This window comes from Cryptomeria japonica, chromosome 10 (assembly GCF_030272615.1).
Source record: "Cryptomeria japonica chromosome 10, Sugi_1.0, whole genome shotgun sequence".
In the NCBI taxonomy this organism is placed as follows: domain Eukaryota; kingdom Viridiplantae; phylum Streptophyta; class Pinopsida; order Cupressales; family Cupressaceae; genus Cryptomeria; species Cryptomeria japonica.
The window spans coordinates 638267726-638288433 of NC_081414.1; the positions used below are offsets into that span (position 1 = coordinate 638267726).

At 39.8% G+C, this 20708-nt stretch overlaps 1 protein-coding gene across 1 annotated transcript in view; it reads left to right on the forward strand.

Moving 5' to 3' along the window:
* The window catches only part of LOC131073402 (uncharacterized), a 92659-nt gene extending 72184 nt beyond the window's left edge, over positions 1-20475 (forward strand). Inside the window, exons 2-6 of the mRNA XM_058009846.2 lie at positions 19071-19139; positions 19231-19287; positions 19346-19430; positions 19510-19585; positions 19682-20475. Coding sequence (XP_057865829.1) covers positions 19071-19139; positions 19231-19287; positions 19346-19430; positions 19510-19585; positions 19682-20213 — 819 coding nt within the window. The 3' untranslated portion in view covers positions 20214-20475. The remainder of the gene's footprint in view (positions 1-19070; positions 19140-19230; positions 19288-19345; positions 19431-19509; positions 19586-19681) is intronic.
* Positions 20476-20708: the final 233 nt, after the last annotated feature.

Below are 20708 nucleotides of genomic sequence, written 5' to 3' on the forward strand. Positions count from 1 at the left end.
TAGAGATTTTCGCTCTGGACCCTTTGGAAGGGCCAGGAGCGAAATTCTCCATTTGGGCTAAATCCTTCATTTCTTCAGTTCAAAACAACCTCAAGAGGCAAAAGCAAGTCATTCTTCTTCCATCCATGTCAAAAAACTTGACCTTCTTTAATGCAAAATAAGAGCTTTTGGGAATTTCGCTCTGGACCCTTTGGAAGGGTCAGGAGCGAAATTTCCCTTCTTGTCCAAAATTCTTCATTTTCTCATGCTTTCAAATCAAAGGGTCCAGAGCGAAATTTCCCTTCTTGTCCAAAATTCTTCATTTTCTCATGCTTTCAAATCTTCAAAGGTGACAAGAATGTCCAACCTTCCTTCCAAGATACCCTGCACATCAAAATTTAGCCAAAGTTAGGGAGAAATGAGCTTTAAGAAGATTTTCGCTCTGGACCCTTTGGAAGGGTCAGGAGCGAAAATCTCATTCCAGACCATATTGCTCACTTTTCAAGTTTCAAACCACCTCATAAGGCAAAGTTAGGTCATTTTCCAAGCTAGGAACAAGGTTGCAAGTCTATCCAAGGCAAGAAATAGGGTTTATGATGAATTTCGCTCTGGACCCTTTGGAAGGGTCAGGAGCGAATTTCTCCTTTAGGCAACAATCTTGTTCTTCAAAAATCAATGAACTCCATCCCCAGGCAAAACATATCAATTCACCCTCAAACATGCCCTAGAAAGCAACACTTAGCCAAAACTGAGAAGAAAAGGTGGTCTAGAAGGATTTTCGCTCTAGACCCTTGGGAAGGGTTAGGAGCGAAATTTATATTCCTCACCTTGGTTCATTTCATTTCCTTCCTACAAAACTCTCTCAATCATCATCAGGTGCATTCGCTCATCAGTTTTTGAAATAACCACTCCGATCTCCCTCTTATCACTAACTTTGCTCAATCGACTCAGACCTGGAAGCAAACAGGACTCTAACAAAAAAACCATCAAACTGGACCTACCTGGACCTTAGACCTATCCACCCTGCTCCTTCAATCTCACCATCCTGATTCTCCGTAAAGGAATACTTCATTTAAGGTTCCAGGTAGATGACTAACGACCTCCCAAAACTAGCCTAGACTCAGCTTGAAAGAAACCCTAAACTAACCAGCCCAGGCAACCACTCACTCACTCAAAACCCAGCAGGCAGAGAGAAAAACTAACAAAGGGAAAGCAAAACCCTAAGAAAAAGAGGGGGTCCCCAGCTTGATGGGGCGATGTGTGAAATGGTCACAACAGAGCCGAGTCTGACGCCGAGTCGCAAGTCCGAGTCCGAGTTGGCCTTGCCGAGTCCGAGTTGGCCTTGCCGAGTCCGAGTCCCGTTTCTTTGGTTTGGATGCTTTACCGACACTCTTTTGCTCCTAGTAGGTTGAGTGTTTTCTGGTTAACTTGGATCCAACATAATCTGGTAGGCTTAGGTATAGTCTGGTGATGGAATCAACTTGTTCATAATACTCATGCTCATATTTGGTCACTCGGTTTTGGTCTGGAGATCGGATGCTATCCTGCCGGCTTAGAAGATTGGTTTCTGGTTCCGGCAAGGGTTTCACGGGTAGAGATTTTGGTGGAGATCTTGGATGAATTGCATAAGTGGTATTGGTATTTCTTTCTTTTCTTTTGATATTTCGCTTTTTGCGTACTTTCAAATTCCGTCAATTCATTTGGCTCGTAAGTAATAAACTTACTTGGGTTCGAGAATTATAATGGCATTGAAGCAGGATATATAGATTTTTCACTAGTCGCAGCTTCACCTGAGAATTTATAATAACTCGGATAAAATTAATGTGTAAAATATAATAATCAAATGATGTCAGCGTCAAAATACAATAAAAGTTTTCCAATCTCGTCAAATACGGATTCAACCTATGATACACTATACAAAAACAATCTCTAATTCAGAGAACTTCAAGAGGTATCGCTCAAGAAATGGACTAAACAAAACCTGGTGAAACCCAGAGTGTGTCTTGACAACAACTCCCACATCACAAGCGGATATCCCTCGGAACCAGCACCCAAGCAAAGCCGAGCTAAAACCTAAAGCAGAACCGGAAGCAAAACTAAACTAAGGCAAACCAAAGCAGACCTATTCTAACTATGATACAAGGGGTAAGCTTCAAAAGAAACCTAAGGTTGGAAGTAATGCTTGAGGAACTGTCCATTGACGGGCAACAGAACATCCTCACCAGTTAAGGTTCTCAGCTTGAATGCATTCTCTCCCAGTATCTCAGCAATCTGATAGGGGCCTTTCCATAGTTTGTCAAATTTGTTGTGATCTCCCCTTCTTTCATGGGCTTTATCCCAATATAGCACTAGGTCGGAAATCCTAAACGCTTTTACCCGTGCTCGTCTGTCAAACCATCTCTTAACTACGCCCTGATGTTTGGCGAAATTCTCTAATGCTTTATCTCTCTTTTCTTCTAAGTTCATCAACTGTGTCAGTCTTGTTTGCACTCTGTCTTCGCCCTCCATGTAATCTTGTATGAATCTCAGTGTAGGAATTCTCAGTTGTATGAGGAAGACAGGCTCTTGGCCATATACCAGAAAATATGGCGATGTCCCCAATGAATTCTTAACTCTCGTTCTATTTGCCCAAAGGGCGAATCTCAATTGTGTGTGCCAATCCTTTGGATTTTTCTGTAATAATTTCTTAATCACACTTAGCAAATTCTTATTCGTTGATTCGGCTAACCCATTACCCTGAGGATAATAATTCGATGAAAACTTAAGGGTTATACCATATTCAAAGGCCCAATTTGAAAACTTTAATGATATAAAGGAAGAACTATTATCACAAACAATAGCATGTGGACAACCAAACCTGGTAATGATGTTCTCTTCTAAAAATTTAATCACGGCATCAGTTGTACATAACTTTAGAGCTTGAGCTTCTGACCACCGAGTACAGTAATCAGTCGCGGTTAGAATGTACCCGTGTTGCACAGAGGAAGGTGGATTGATCATACCAATGAAGTCGATACCCCACATAGCGAAAGGTCTGGACTTGATCACAGGCTGCAGCGGCATGGATGGATTCTTCTCTCGAATGGCAGCAACCTGGCATGTGTGACACGTCTTCACGTGTTCATGAGTATCTTGGAACAAGGTAGGCCAGTAATAGCTTGCTCTTAGAATTTGGTGCGCAGTAGCCAAGCTTGCACCATGACTTGTCCCAAATCTGTTGTGAAAATGTTCCACAATCTGTTTAGCTTCATTGTTTCCAACGCATCTCAAATATATTCCTTCATGATTTCTTCGGTATAAAACCGAGCGTTGTAACATAAAATGCTGACACTTCAATTTTAATGCTCTCTTCTGAGCAGGACTCATATGCGCGGGGCATCTATGGTTCAATAAATAGCAAACAATGTCTTTATACCATTCATCTGGAGTGACATCTTCAATTGCATAGACTTGTTGGACTAATCCGGGTCCATCAACTGCTAGAGTCTGGGCTAAGGCTTGGCCTCGAACAAGTCTCATCGGTTGGATCTCAATGTCGTACTCTTGGATAGTGGCGACCCACTTTCCTCTTCTTTCTCCTAATTCATTCTGCATAAGGAGTGTCTTAACTGCTGCATCTGGGACAATGGCATGAACGTTTGTCCTCAAGATGTAATGTCTGAATTTCTTTGTTGCTTTCACCAAAGCATAAGCTTGTTTTTCTATGTTCGGATATCTTAGCTTTGCATCTTTCAACGGTGCGCTCATAAATGCTATGGGATGTTCATCTTTATCTTCGTTCTTCTGTGTAAGGACTGCAGCACAAGTATGTTATGAGGAGAAAAAATACACATAAAAAGGCCTCGCATAATCAGGACTGACCAAAACAGGAGCCTCAACGATGGTGGACTTGATTTCTTCAAATGCTTTCTTTGCTTCTGTCGTCCAATCCATCTTGGCATCTTTCTTCAACATTTCATTCAGTGGTCGTATCATCTCAGCAAATCCAGAGATAAATTTCCTCACAAAATTAATCTTACCAAAGGAGGACTTCAGTTCTTTCTTTTTGTTCGGGAGGTTTATCTTAGATATAGCCTCAATTCTTTCTGGATCAATGGAGATTCCTTTCTCCGAGATAATATGTCCTAACAATTTACCTTTTGTAACCCCGAATATGCATTTCTTGGGATTAAGAGATATCCCATACTTTCTGCATCTTTGAAACACCTTTCTCAAATCTTCAATATGATCTTCTCTTTTTCTTGAGAAAATTGTAATGTCATCCATGTAAATAATGATGCATTTTCCAATTAAATCTTGAAATGCAATGTCCATAGCTCTCTGGAACGTGGCTCCAGCATTGATTAAGCCAAATGGCATCCTTCTGTATGCAAACGTACCCCACTTTGTGGTGAAGGCTGTCTTTAATCTATCTTCATATTCTACCATCACCTATTTGTATCCTGAATATCCATCCAAAAAGGACATCATCTGCGATCCATTCACACAAAGCCTTATCATCAACACAAAGCCTTATCTCTCCACTCTTCTTTCTAACTGGGACCAAATTGGCGACCCACGTCGAGTGTCGCACAGGAAAGATAATCCTTGCTGATAACAATTTCTTCACTTCTTGATATATAAGAGGTTCCAGCAAAGGGTTCACTGGCCTCTGTCTTTGCCTAAATGGCTTACTGTCTGGTTTCAAGGGAATAGTATGTGTAATGATTGATGTATCATATGTCTTCAAATCATCATATCTCCATGCAATCACATCGAGAAAATCTCTCATGTTCTTTAATATGCCTTCCCTTTCACTGGGTGTGCATGTTTTCCCTATGAATACATTCTTAACTTCATTGTCATTTCCCAAATTCACCGTTTCACAGGCACTTCCACTTGAGTCATGCAATCTTTCAATCTTCATTTTATCTCTATCAAATATTCTTTCTAGCTCTATCATTCCCTTAGGAATGAAGTTTGTCTTCAACTCTAGGATACCATCTGAATCATATTCTGCTTCTTTGGCTTCCTCTTCATCAATAACTTGACTCAGGAAAATATCTGTATTTGTCAGAAAATCCAATATATGCTTATCATCTTCAAAAACTTGGAAATTGGTGACATTATCTGGTACGGATGGAACTAATGTGAGTTCCACTGTAAACTTCTTCAATCCTTCCATGGCGATGGGTGCCAAGGAACTAGCAGCCTGTGCAAGCGCATTTGCCACTTGATTCTGTGATCTGTATATTGACTTGATATTGAAAGCATCAAAGCTCTCGATGAGGTCCCATATCTTGTTGCGGTATTTTGTCAATCTTTTGTCGTGGCAGACATACTGCTTCTGCACTTGTCTTACTACAATCTCTGAATCTCCAAACACATGTAAAATCTTCACTTTCTTCTAAATGGCTAATAGCAATCCATGAACTAAGGATTCATACTCGGCAACATTGTTCGTACATGGAAACTGCAATCAATGGGAGGCCAAATAAGTTTCCCCAGAGGGACTTATCAATACAAATCTGGCTCTTGATCCTTTCTTTGACTTTGAACCATCAAATCTCAATGTCCAAACTTGATCTTCGTCATGTATTTCTTCTTTGATTTTATTTGTAATTTCTTCATCTGGCCTAGGAGAGGCCTCTCTAATTTCTTCAAGTGTCAGAATTTCAGGAATCCACTTGTGTATCTGATTCAAAGCTACCTTGCACATCGCGCAAGAGAATTCAGAATGAGCAGTATCGTGAATTCAGCACCAATTAGGCAACAATAAATTTTGAATGCGAGCACGGTTGCCTAACTCAACTCCCTGCTGGATATTCTTGAATACAAATCCTCTGAAACTTTCAAACATATCAATTTCTTCATTTGTATCATGATCACTTTCTATTACTATCTCTGTGGAATTCACAATCTCATAATTTTCTTCTATCTTTTCAACTGGGTTTTGAAGCATCAAAACCTCTGCAACTTTTGGTCTGTAATTTCCTAGATCTGTTTCTAGGAAAAGAATTTCATTGTTTTCCCCATATTCTGTTATCATCAATCTTAATCTTGGGGTACTATCTATCTTGATCTGGTTTGGTACACCTCTCCATGGCAACCACATGTGAGAGAAATTGGTCGAAAAGTAACCATTCAGTCTTCGTGACCAATCTCGACTCAGGAGCATGCCATATCCGTCTGGAATGTCTACAACTGATATATCTATGAAGTGCTGGACTCTTGGATCCGCAGCCAACTGCATATGAATATTGTTCAACTCTCCAATCACAGGTACCTCAATCTTATCTAATTGTGTAACTCTTTTACTAGTCTGTATGGGAATGAGACCCAATTTCTCGCATATAGCTTTTGGCATTACATTACTTGAAGCTCCGGAATCTACTAGACAATTATGTAAAAGCTTGCCAAAAATCCTTACTGAAAGCAAGAATGGGGCTGGCTCATCTTGATAATTCACTGCTGGCTTATCCCTATGGACTTGGAAGCTTTCTTCTTTTTTCATACTTTCTTTGGAAACTTCATCTTTTTTAACTGTGCTCTCGACAGAAGCAATCTCACTCTTAAGAGGGATTTCACCCTTGGTAGGATTTTCAGTCACAACTGGTGATCCTTAACTCTCTTTACATTATCTCTTGTGAGAAAAGCTTTGCCTTCTAGCATATCTTCTTTTTTTGGCACATTTGCCGTCTTTACTAATTCTTCTTTGTTGGGCATATTAGATGAATCTTGAACGCTACAGGCCTCTTCTGACAACTGTTGAATATTTGGTTTATCTTGAACCACATTTATGCTCGCTTGAGGAACATTTGAACCTCTCTGAATGTTGGAACTAGTTTGAGCTGATGCTCTCCCGGCAGTATTCTCATTTAATCCATTCATTAATGTATCTCTGATATCAGGCACCTTCATTAGTTCGAACAATGGTAGGCTTACCTTGACTTTCTTGAATTCTTCTAACACACATAGACCCAACCGCTTCAACTCTTCTCCTTGAGGGGGAATGTTCTTCTGTCTATACTCAGGTGAATCTTGTGGATAGCTTGGTGTATTGCTAGCACTTGGGTTTGGTGGTGTAGCGAAATTGTTCGTAGGAACGGAAGTAGTTAAAGGCTCTTGATTCCTTTGATTCCTCTGATAAACTCTTGGTCCAGTGTTTCCTGACGATTGATGAAACACTTCTGTAATTCCTTCAACTAAAACACTGTTATTCAATGGTGGGAAATAGTAGTCTGGATCTTCAATAGGTCCATTGGCTGAAGCAGGTGGGAACTAAGGATTAGGCGGAACCATAGGTCCATTTGCCGATTTTGGAGGGAATCTTCCACCTTGTTTGCACATTAAACTTTCTTCATAGACTGGAGGAAACTTGAAATCCTCAATGATCAATGCTTGGTCATATCTTGTAGTCAGGACAATTTCAAATTCCGTTGTTGGAATGTTTTTTGAAGCTTCATTATTTCGCACTTCCTGCTGGAAAATATCAGCAGCAACCTTGAATTCGGGACAATGCAACTCTGAATGTTGACTAGTGTTGTGTAATCTGCACCAATTGGATAAAGCAGCCTCCGCGAGGAAGACTTTGTCAACTGGTCGACTTTCCGAAGTAGGCGGATTGTCAAGAGCTGACGACACATTTCCATTGTTGGGCGCAGTATTCCACGTTCTCTTTTGATAATTCTGATTATTGCCATGATATCCTTGGTTGTTCTGATAATTCTGATTGTTACTTTGGTAACCTTGATTGTTGTTTTGGTTGCCACCTTGATAATTTCTATGCATACTGTAGAGCTGATTGTTCTGGTTCCTCAGGTGAGTAACCTCTGTAGATAATTTCTTTACTTGATCTATTAACTCTTTCATTTCTTCTTTCTCCTCCTGTGTCCTTGTGGATGTCACAACATTTTGTAGGTACACTGGATGCGTTTGCGGAGCTTGAGAAATGGGGCTCCAGGGTGGAGTACCAACTGATTTGATGGCTAAGCAACTCAATACATCGGTTGTGGAACTTGATTCATTATCGGCGTATGATGCATCAAAGCTTGGCTTAAATTCTGAATTTGATTGGCAGCCGCGAGCGACCCCAAATTGAGCAAAGGTCCACTAAGATTATGGCGTAATATTTTACTAACTTCTATTGCCTTTGCGTATGCTTCGTTCAAATTTGCTGGAGAGGGAGGAGTTCCCACAAACATAGCTGTAAGTGGATCTAAAGCATGATAATATATCTCTCGAGCATTGGGAATGAGATAAGGAGTCTGCAACCTTGTGTAAGCTTTCTGGAATCGGTTGTTGAATGAATTGATAGGTTCATTCTCTTGTCTTTTGCACTCGACAAACTGTCTATGCAACTCCGATGGTGAAATTTGGATTCCAAACTTTCCAATGAATGTCTCTTTTAATTCTTCCCATGAGGTGATGGAACCTGCAAGTAAATGGATGAACCAATGATACACTTCTTCTCCCAAGGAATAGGAAAAGAGCCTGCAAGCAACATCTCCATACTCAATTGGTCTATTTCTCAAATGGTCTTCAAACATCTTGATGTGATCTTCCGCCGTCCGGCTTGAGTCGCTAGCATTGTACATTGAACAAAAATTCTCCGGATTCTTCGGCATCTCATGAATGTCATTGAAATCGAGTGGTGACGGGTTGGTAACCAACCAGGTAGCACCGTTTGGAGGTGGTCCTTGATTCTCGGCCATCTCTTGGTCTTCTTGTTGAAATTGTTGAGCTTCCTCTTGATTTGGATCTGGAAAAGTATCGTCTTCTATCAGCATGTCCCTTGGATTGAATAGTCTATCTCTATCTGCTATATCTGAATTCGGTGAAGCCTCCCGCCTTCCAAGTCTGGATCTGTGAGGAGTCTTCAACTCACAATGTCTTCGATCTCCAGGAGTAGATCTTAGAATTCTTTGAAGTCTCTCGGGTGAGAAGGAATTGATGCGATCCAGGGTGATCTATCTAGGATCAATCCGGACTTGTTGTAATCTTTGAGCAAGTAAATCTCTTTCAATCTGCTCCTCAATTTGTTCGTCAATTCGTTCAGCTATCTCTTCTTCTTCTTCTAAGATAAGAGAAACTCCAATGTATTGTGGTGCACTTGTTTTCACTTCCCAGGCAAAGTTGTTGAAACTGGATATAATCTTTCTTTCGTCTCCTAGGTTCGGTTGATTGAACTCAAGTTTGTCCAATTCAAGATCGTTCGTTCTATCAGGATCAGGCAGCACCATGGTATCTCATACTAACTTGAAATCTTCAACAGGTTCAATTTCTTCCAGGCTGATTGGTAGACTGGTTCTCACGATCAACTGCTTCAGGAACAATGATAATCAGAGGCAAGCTTCCCAACTGCTCTTCTTTGTCTATCACTTTTCTTACTTGTCTGAATTCAGCGTGACTACTTTGGTTTCTCCAAGCAAGAGTGTTGAATTGTGAAATGATATCTCTTTGTTCACCTTGAATAAGTTCTTCTTCAGGCAACACCATTCCGGAACATAATCTTCGAATGACTGCAAGTAATGTTGAGCGCGGGAGTAGGGACAAAAGTCCTGGATAACTCCTTGCGGATTGATCTTGATTTCATCTACTCACAGCATGATAATGCTCAGCCCTCCTTCTAGCGCCAAAAGAATGTTGATGTGTTTTTTATGCACAAAACATTTCAGAATAAAGTACCAAGGTAATTTACCCTCTCTTGAACAAAATCACCTCAGATGCTAAGAATGAGATCAACTAAAATGATTCCAAGGTTTCTACATGTCAGGTCTTGACGAGTGGGTAAGTTCAGTGGTTGATGTGAATTGCTGTGTTTCACTCGGGGGCTTACGCAAATATTTGGATTATCATGAATGATACGGAATAGGTGTGCTGACAACTTAAGATTTATCAATAAGGCTCTGGATTTACTACTTACTAAAAAAGGGGGAAAAAGAATAGGGTTCAGGAAATCTATTCTAAAACTAGGAATGTAGGAAATGATGAATGGATCTAGTGGAATCAAACCAGGCAAGGTCTCACAATCAGGTATTGACACAAGCTTAGTGCAATCATCTAAGGTATACTTAATGATTTTCAGACTTTAACCATCAAACGTAGACACCATCCAAGTTGATGCTTGTCAACGGACGCATAATAGTTGAAGTTATGCTTACTCAAACTCCAGTTGACCACACAAGGCGCACTTACCAGCGGCAAGAGGCTAGTGGTATGGACTAAGGATTCCACACAAATATACTCAACAAATCTTCCACTCAATCTAACATACATGAAAATAAATTCTAATCTAAATTCTAATCTAACTTGGAGGAATTGAGAACCATGAATGCAAATACAACACTTGAAGAGCAAAATCACCAACAATTGAACAATGATTAGGATTCAAATAGCTGTAGCATATACCAACAATTCTACAAAAACTCTCCCTTACAAATGAGAGACAAGGAGGCATATATAGAGTCTCTTACAAAAATGGATGGCCCAGATTGATCTAAGATCAACGGCCAAGATCATGCCAACAAAACCCTAGAATTGCCCTAATTAGGGTTACATAAAAAATGGTGCCACCAACATATGGCCCAATGAAAAGATACCTAGTCATCATATAGGGAATCTTCTAGAAGATTCCTTTCTGCATCTCTCTCTCTCTCTCCTAGTATACTCCAAGAATCTAGCCAATATTGAATCTAACTCCTCCATGGAAATGCTAGGCAAGGTATCTTGCTGTAAATCAATCACATCCAATGAATCCGAGCAAGCATTGAAAGTGTTCTCCCATTCTGGCATGAGCTTCTACGAATTATGAACATGAATCAACAAAGAGACCAAGTCATCTATCTGACTCTTTTTCAAAGAGTCCAACTGGCAAAAATACAAATTTTATTTTGTCTCTTAATTCGGCTAAGTGTAAACCACTAGCATCACTAACATCAACACCCAATAATTCCTCAATCGAGGCAAGGATCTTCATCTGAATGTCCTGAATTAATCCTTCCATCTCCATACAACTCAATTGGGCGTTCTCATAAGCTGATTTCTTCAAGGCTAATGCACAATACCAGCCATGGAAATCATATATGTCTCCACTGTGCACAATGTTCTCGCTGACCAAGGTAGAATTAGGAACCTTCTTCAATGCCAGGATGCGTGGAATAGTCTTGTCTTGAATGGGCCGGAATTCTTCCCAAACTCCCTCCAAATACTGGATTCTGAATACGAGCATTGTTGTCTTATCAAATGCATGGACAAACTGAGTAAGGAAATCATCTGCCTGCTTTCTTGTGCTCTCAATCCACTTTTCCACCTCTGAGTGTGTACCTCTCGCTACCTCGCAGTGTGAATGTATTCCATGGTCAACTGTAATAGGGGAAATAAGGGTGGGATCTCCACGCCTTGTCCCTGCAATATACTCTGAGTCTAATATTTTCTTCTCTGTACCTTTCATTCTCCGCAATCGCTCTATCTAACCTTGCATTGATTGCCTGGAGGTTGTCACCAATCTCCTGAAATTCCTGCCCTGCGAATGGAGGACCAAGGGTGACTGAAGTAATTTGGAAATCCATAGGAGTAGCAATGTCCGTTGTCACGCTTGCAATAGGAACAACAATCTGCGCAATCCGCATTCCTATCTCATCTCTAGCTATGTGCGACAAAATCTCTGCTCTCTTGGGCTCCTCCTTCTTAGCACTCCTAGCTAGGTAGTCATCAATATCATCAATAGGCTGTACCTTTATCATTTGTTTACTTTTCTCCATGCTTCTCCTCAGCCATTCAGGAATAGCGGCCATTTCCATACCATCATCAAGACATACTTCTCGATCAAGTCCTTTCAATGCCGAAATAACATCATCATTATCATCAGGATTACTCCTGGTCCAATCATATACTTCATTTCCCAAGCTAACTTCCAAAAGGACAGTAGGGGATTTCGGCTGATCATTATTCTTATCAGGAGGTGCAGATGTCGCTGTGGCATGGAATTCCTGAATATTCTCTGGTAGTATCATTGTGTTGGAACACTGTTGAGTCTCCTTATTTTGTTATGTTACTTCAATCACTTCGATTGATGAGATGCTGGGAGGGGGTGAAGGAATGATAAGTGGAGTGATAGTCTTTTGTTTCTTCTTCACCTCCTCAATCTTCTTCCCTCTAGCCTTGACTTCTCTAGGCGCGTTCTTCCTTCTCTTGGGAGCGTGACTCTCTTCGTCTGCATGAATCTTGACATCACTGACAGTCCTCTGATCATCCTCGGAAGTAGACTCTTCCGGCTTCATCCTTTCATAAGTGAAGGGAACACCCATGTCAACCAACTTATTCATCTGCATATCTACCCATGTGCAGGAGAAATTCAAGACCTCTCTCATCAATACATTCAGGTCAATCTCTTCTGATTCTGACCAATTTGGCAATAGGATTGCCTTCTTCGTTTCATTCTCATAATGTGGGTGTGTATGTCTCTATCATCTAATACTTGATCAGGGATGAGGAAAAGTCCACACTTCCTCATGAAATCCATTGCCATTTTGGACCACATTCTTCTCTTTACTGCTTGTTCGTCCATTAAGTTAGCCCAATAATCCTCCATGTCAACCTTGTGAGTGAACTTCTCTCCCCTGATCCTTCCGACCTTCTTGTTTGGATCGAATCTTTCTCTCTTCTTATAGGTAGCAAATCTGTAGAATGCAAGCTCCTCACCTGCAGTGCTGGCAGCTATGGCGGATTGGCAAACCTCTGATGTCTTCCCAATTGAAATAGGGAATGTCATTCTTGTCCTGTGCTTCTCTCTCTGGATAACATCGAACTCTAGAAGTTGTCTCACCACTTCCAACAATATCATTCTGTCGATTGGATACCTAGGAAGTCTGTAGGGTTCAGATTGAAACCCATGAATCTTGAGGTATGTGAAAGTGGGGAACTGTATATACCATGATCCATAATTTTCTATTAACTCTGTTGCCTCCTTGGACAATCTTCTGTGGATTCCGCCTTGCAGCATCCGTGTGATGTACATAGTGAATGCATCATTCACTCTCTTGTAGTCTTCAATTCTGTGCATGCTCAGCTGGGGGTAGCATTCATAACTCTTAAATTGTCCTTGCCCATTCCCGACTTCACCTTTGCATATTAATCCTCTGTATGAAACAAATCGTGCAAGCAGGTACACCAAGTAGGAAGTCATGGCGAATGACTTGGACCGCTCTACATTCCTCAGCTAGAAATCCAGATTGTCACTTATGATCTTGGACCAGTTCACCAGTGTTCCTCTAAGACAATCTTGGATGAGGTAGAACATCCATCCATGAAATATTGCTCCCTGCGGCATCCCCATCACTTTGTTGAGTAGGCATATCAAATCACTATATTCTTCCTTAAAATCTATGCACATAAGTGTCTTGGGAGCCTTGGAATGATTAGACCTAGGCTCGATCATCCACTCTTTGTTAATCAAATTCTTACATACACCCATCTTCTTCGTGTATCTGTCTGCATAATCCTCCTTGGTCACATCCTTCATGTTTGTTCCGCATGGAATTCCAAACACCTCAGCAATGGCATCCTCAGCAAGGTAGGCGATGACTACGCCTTTAGGACTCTTGATCATTCTTGTGAGCGGATCGTAACATCGTGCACATTCCAAGATCAACTCACCGCACTGTATGGATTGTGGAAATCCAGCGGCATGGAAAATGCCACTCTTCATAATATTCGCATATGCTGAGGAAGGAACTTGATCTCTGACGCCGAACATCCGGCGCTGCATCTGGTCGAAGTCCAGGAAATGCATGTTTGTATCAACGATCTCCTTCCATCTGGAAGAATCTTAAACTCTGGATAAAATCCAGTCTCCAGCGTCTTCAACAGCTCTTTCCTTTCTTTGTATCCTGACTTGGACATCGCACCGGATTGATGATGACTAAGGAAAGGGTGTGAAAGATTGTGTTTTCACACAATGAATGTCTGAAGACACCTTCCACAGTCAACAATGGAGGTCAAAATCTGAAGACAACCTAAAAACCAGTCTTTTAAAACATGTTGTAATCTTCAGAAATGTGCATAAAATTGATAAAAATCAGTTTTATGATCAAAACAATCATTTTCTGAAATGTAAGTATGGCTGGTAAAATTTAGTTTTCTGAGGACAAGTCTGAAAATTGAATATTTCAGACTTACCAGCACCTTGCAAAGTGGTTTAAATCCCTGAAAATGATGAAAAATTGCTAAGGAAACAGCCCCAAGCAAATTCGCCAAAATTGGTTAGGTGGCTGGAAATGAAAATTTCTGAGGACAACCGCCTAACAATGGAGTTTAAGACCTGCAACAGCGATAAAATGGTCTAAAAAATGCACAGAAAACTCCATAAAACACATCCAAATGCTAAATGTTTAAGTTGGAATTCGCTGGGCAATAAAAACTTAAGTCTGAAAATTAATGGCAGTCATTAATGGAGGTCAAAATCTGAAGCAAACCTCAGATTTGAAGCGAATCAGTAGGTTGGAAATGATGGCAGCCACCAAACATGCATGAAAATCATCAAAATATGGCACCAAAACACCTCCCAAGCAAAATCGAAATTTTCCCAAGTCTAGCCCCAAAATGGAATTCTGAAAATTGATGTCAATGGCAGCTTAGATCTGCAGCAGTGAAGGATGGCAGCAATCTGGAAAAAATCGCCCAAGTTGGGGTTGGATACCCAAACACAAAAATTTGCCTTTGCAGAAAATTGAAATTTTCAGAATTCTGAAAAATGTTGTTAATGGCAGCAATCTGCAGCAATGAAGGTTTGAACAGCAAGCAAAAATGGTGGAGGAAAAATCACCCAAGTCTCCAATCATGAAATTGCCAACTTTCACCAAAAAATGCTAAATTTGGAAAAAATCACCAAACTTAGCAAAATCGAAAATCTGAAACTGGTCTTTAATGGCAGCCAAGAGGAATAGATTAGCAAGCTAGAAAAAATGGAGAAAAATAAATCCTCAATCCCACACTTCACAAAAACGCCTTGCTAAAAAATTCGCCCAACTTGGAGAAAAATCGCTTTCATGGAGACACCTGGTAGAAATAATAATAAAATAATGCTGAAGTTCTTCTCATATACTTGCTTTCATCTTTCACTTTCACCACACAAGCAATGTGGTATAAAACACTTGTATAAATACTTGCTTGGTGAAACACTAACTTGCTTCTAGAAGGTTCAAACATTTAATAATTATTGCAAGTTATTAAATTTGCTTTTAAATTTTAAATAATCATTTAATAATTATTTAAAAGCAATTAAATGGGGCTTTATTTATTAAAATATTGGGATTTAAATCCAAAACAAGCCTCCAGGGGAAAATCACTATCAGTTGGGATTGAAAAATCCCTTCAAAAATCACTTAAGTGTCAAAATTTACCCCATAAGGGAAATTCGACCCATGCTTGGATAAAAAATCCATGCATAACTTTATCAAAATGCACATAAAACCTCCCCAGGGGAAATTCGATGTGAGTTTGGACAAAAATGCACTCAATTTGCAAAAAAAATCACCCCCAGGGGAAATTCAATATGTGTCTGGACAAAATCCACACTCAAAACTCACTTATCTTGGAAAAATACCTCGTTGGTGGAAATTCGACCTCAGTCTGGATAAAAATACGGACTCAAAACTCTTCATAATGTTCCCAGTGGAAAATCGATCCATGTCTGGATGAAAATCCAGACAAAAATCCTTACAAAAATGCTCAAGGGAAAATCGACCTCTGTTTGGATAAAAATCTGAACAAAAATCCTCACTTAGTTGTCACAAAAATCCTGGTGGAAAATCGACCCAGGCATGGAATTATCCTTGCACTCCAGTCCACACTCCCAGGGGAAATTCGATGGCAGTTTGGATAAATCCTGACACTTAGCCAAGTTTTAGCACTTCCAAGGGAAATTTGACCCAGGTGTGGATAAACAGTGGGGGAAATTAGTAGCCAGTATGGATTCCAGGGGAAACCAATGTGTAGTATGGATTTTGAGTGGGGGAATGGGTTGGGTAGACTGGAATGTGAGGGGAAAAGCACCTCTAGCATGGATTTTGACCCTTTAACCCTTGGAATATGAATTTCCCTTAGGATTTTATCATTTTAACCACTCAAAATCACTCAGCAACTTTAAATTTGACTGGACTTAGACTAATTTTCCATAAATATGAGCGAAACGCTAGGAAAATATTGGAATAAAGTGTGAAACCAACTTAAATAATACCTTAGGAGCGAGAAAACAACTCCAAAAGGTCTGTGAATATCTTGGCACTTTAAAATCACTGATGCGCGTGTTTAAAAACACGTTAACGCTCAATAGGTCTACACTTAGACAAAACTTAGGATCATTAAAAATATCATCTTTTGCAACTTGATCCTATAACTTCAAAGACCCTAGACAGCACTAGGCATGATCAAAACTCCGAGACTCGGGCACGGGAAACGCAAAATTGCCCACTAAGCAGTCAAAACCCTAACCCAACAACGCAGGAAGCTGGCAAAGAGGGGGTCCCCGTTAGCAATGGGGCGATGTGTGAAAAGGTCACAATAGGACCTATACTTGGTCTTGGTTGATCTAGGTTATGTACCGACTTTAATGTAACGTGTGGATAGGACCTATTAATGTATTTCCGAGATGTCTTATGTGTTGATATTATTTGTTTGGTCTAAGGACGACATGGTTTGCAATTATGTAATTGGTTCATTGTCTGGTGGCCGACCTGATTGTTTATGGTCGAGGGTTTGTATATATAGATGTAAGATCTCATTGTAGATCATCATGGTTATTATTAGAGGTCATGGTCAAAGAATGTAATGTGCGAATAATGTAATATCATTCAGGCAAAGGAGTTGGTCGATCATTGGAGATCGAATTGGGTTTATGTAAGAGGATTTAGTCCTCCGGTATTGAGCTTAACCAGAACTGTACTCAGGCATAGGAGATGCTATCTTTTGCAGTTCAACACTTCTCCTGATTGTAGTTTGGATTTCTATATAGTCAGTGAGAGTCCTTTTGTGATGAGCAGTGCGCTCTAGGTTGTTGGCCTTCCTGCAAGTGCAAGTGCAGGCCCCTCAATTGTAATTCACATACAATTGAGGGTAGGCTTCCCATCGTGGTTTTTCCCTTTACCGGGTTTTCCACGTACAAATCTTGGTGTCATGTGGATGGTTTATTCTGTGATTATTGTTTATGCTTAATTGGTTTATTTGCTATTCCGGTATTAATGTTTTGGGTTCCGGTATTAAAGTTTAAATTGCTAATGGTTCCGGTAATCTGTGACAATTGATTCACCCCCCCCCCGCTTCTCTCAGTTGTCTTCCAGTTATTTGAACTGTCTAACAATTGGCCCCTTGGCCACCAATGAATCTCAAATGAGATGACTGATGTATCACCTCCTCAATGCAACCCCTCGAGAGATCTTTCACTCCCTCAGTTATGCTATCAATGGGAGTTTTCGTTCCCAAAGACAAAGATCTGCAAAAACCCCTTGGCTCCACAAAACCAATCAATACAAATATCAAACAACCGATGCTCAATAATGAGGCTGCCTCTATTTATTCTTTTCCCTCAAGAGGTCGGCCTCCTAGAAGAAATAAAATAATATTTAATTGAACTTCTAGAAGATTCCCCTTAAACATTAATAATATTATTTAAGTGACTTATTTAATTTGCACTTTAGATAATTAAAATATCATTATGAATATAAAGTGCAACACATGTCACATCATATGTGAGAATTTATTATCGCACGAAAAATCATATAAAATTAAAATGTGAAGCCATGAGTAACTGTCCAAGCGCCCCTCTTATCAACTCCTTGGCCTACGAGGGTCAATTAATAGGCCAAACCCCTCTGCGGACTGATCCTCATGAAAATGAGGACATTACAAAAGATGGAAGGAAATGGAAACGAGGGGAGATGGAAGGGACTTAATCGGGCTTGGGCATCTACTAGTAGTGCTGGGAAAGGCAGATCGGAAGCTTTGGAGGGAAAAGGAAGTGTTGTAACTCACTTTATCTTAAAGAGAGAGACCTGATCAACCCCTAAGCAACTACAAATAAGAGGCTAATAGCAAAGACATGACAACTACCAACGGCTAAGCTAAGACAACTAGCCTAGAAAGTGAAAAAGTGGAGGTCCCCATTTGCAATGGGGTGATGTGTGAAAACGTCACAGCAGTCCCAATGCCAAATTAGCCTTCAAAAAGAGAAGAATTTGAATCTTTTGAGGTTCCTTTGACCCGTAGAAGTTTGTTATTGTCTTATTTTTAGTGGGTTTGGCATGGTACACACGTCTATCAGCTTTGGTCCATGCAGGACTGGTCTAGATGAAGATGAACCCACCTCTACAGTTTTGGCTGTAGACAAACCTATCAGATACACGTGTTCTTCTAATTGGAAGCTGGATTATCCCAAAACCTCTTTGCATTTATGATATTCCTTTGCGTTTTCTGCTAGTTTTGTTTCGCTGAATTGTCATCCTGGAACATAAGAGTGTTTCACTTTGCCTGTCATTTTGATTAGCAAATGAGATTAGTGCCCTAGTTGAACTTAATATCATGATCCACCTTTGATCACGCTTTAACAATGATGGAGCCAAGTTTTAAATTCTTACACTTTTTTAACATGCTTACAAACATGTGGTAACATCAACTATGTGAATCGTGCCATTAACATTTAAGAAAGGATTTGTGAATGGGCTAGTTAAAAGTGAGACATGTAAAATAGTTCAAAAGAAATTTAACCAATTGGGAAAGCCGAGTTAAACTGTATAGCAAAAGCAGATAACTTTTCTTCCTTGGCAGTGATGACTTTTAATAATAAGCGCTTGCACTATGTCAACACTCTTAGAAAACTTCTAAGTTATGTTTGTTGGATTCTTCATGTCTATAAATACACACATATGTGCCCATAGGCAGCTAGCTCTTTGTCTCTTGAAAATATTGTATATAAAATTATAAATGGTTTTCAAAGTAGTATACTTTTTGTCAGTGTCATTCCAAATTACCGAAAACCTCATTAATTATGTATGTAAAATAATAAATTATTCTTTAAACATCAGATTTACACAAATGACACTAGTTCGTGATTTGTGTAGTTAAAGCTGGTTGAGCATGAATACAAGCAGATGTCAGCCATGTTCAAAGCTAAAATTGCAGAACTGGAGGCAAGTGCATGTTTTCAAGATCTTATTAATTTATTACTACTTGAGATGTTTCTTAACTGCATATTCTCTAAACAGTTGTATTTGGTTCCAGGAAAAATCTAATGACCTTTCACATCTATTACGAGATATGCAAGAAAGGGAAGGCAAGGTATTTTATTGTATTTTACAGCCTCAAGTTGTACAATTTGTTTTGGCTTTGTTTGCAGAATTCTAGTAAAATTCAAGGCAAAAAACAATTTCAGTCAAAACTTACATCTACCAGGGAAATTAAGGATTTATCTCCCACATCTGGTACTACCTCTATCTTGACCACTTTTTATTAACAGTTATCTATAGATTATCTTCTGACAAAAATGGAATATCATGACAGGTAACTTGTCTAATGAGGCTGATGGCTCTTCAAATATAAATGAATCTGCAAGCGAAGAAAATTCAGCTGAAAGGAGGTTAGCTCACTTTTCTGTTACCATCTTTTGATGATTTGCATTCCACAAGAGCTCCAATTGTATGAAATTGACATCCTAATCTTTTGTCCTAACCAGGATGTGTTTAAGGAGAGGGTCAGATAAAATTAACTACAAGGAACCATCACTAAAGAAGAAGCTCAGGAAAAACAATCAACATGAATGGTTAGATAAAACTTCATCTCAAAGCAATTGCCATGGTGGTGCTCTTCATGGTCTGGATAATTTGGAGAAAGTTTGTGAGAATGAAGTGCTGCATTTTAGTGATGTGCCTGAATTTGACCGAGTGATACAGGATCATTCAGCTTCTGGAGAACTCAGAGACCTGCGGGAGTCTATAGAATCATGCCAATCCCTTGAAGATGCTTGCTTTTCTTCCATGAAAATGTCAGCTTTTAGAGGTAAAGCAGCAAGAGTTAAGATTGAACAGTATCAAGATGAAGAACAAGAGGGGTGTGCTCACCCCGATTCATCTTTGAATGCTGCTTTGAGTTTAGAGTCGACTCATCCATTGAGATCGCTGGCAGGAAGACCTATGCGGAAAGCAGCAGAGGCTGTGGTTTCTTACAAGGAAATTCCTTTAAATATCAAAATACGAAGATCAGCATGAAGCATTGATTGCTTTCAGCACATGAGATCCTTCTTTTCTTGATGTAAATTGTTCAAATATATTGAAAACTTTATCAGGAAGAGCTAACTCAACATGGGTTATGGAAACCGCTTCAAATCCTCATTGTATTATATGGGGAAGCAACAACTTTGTCTTTCCTGCTAAACTAACCGTCCTCGGAACTTCATGTATGTAGTTGATGAATATGCCATGTTCTTGAAAAACATACTTTATTGGCTTGATATGTTCAAGTTTTGATAAACACATTAGTCAAAATGAGGTTGTACTTTTATCTATTCATATTTTTGGTAGAAAGATCTCAGATGTAACTTGCTTTTAAGAGTTTGGTGGGGCTGTGTGTTTCTCCAAGTCAAATATTTTCTATAGTTACAGCCTTACAGGCAGTTGCTGATAACTGAAGGATATATATGTGAAGAGCCTTTTGGGATGTTTGGAGATTATGAGAATTTATTCTTACACGGTGGATAAATTGCA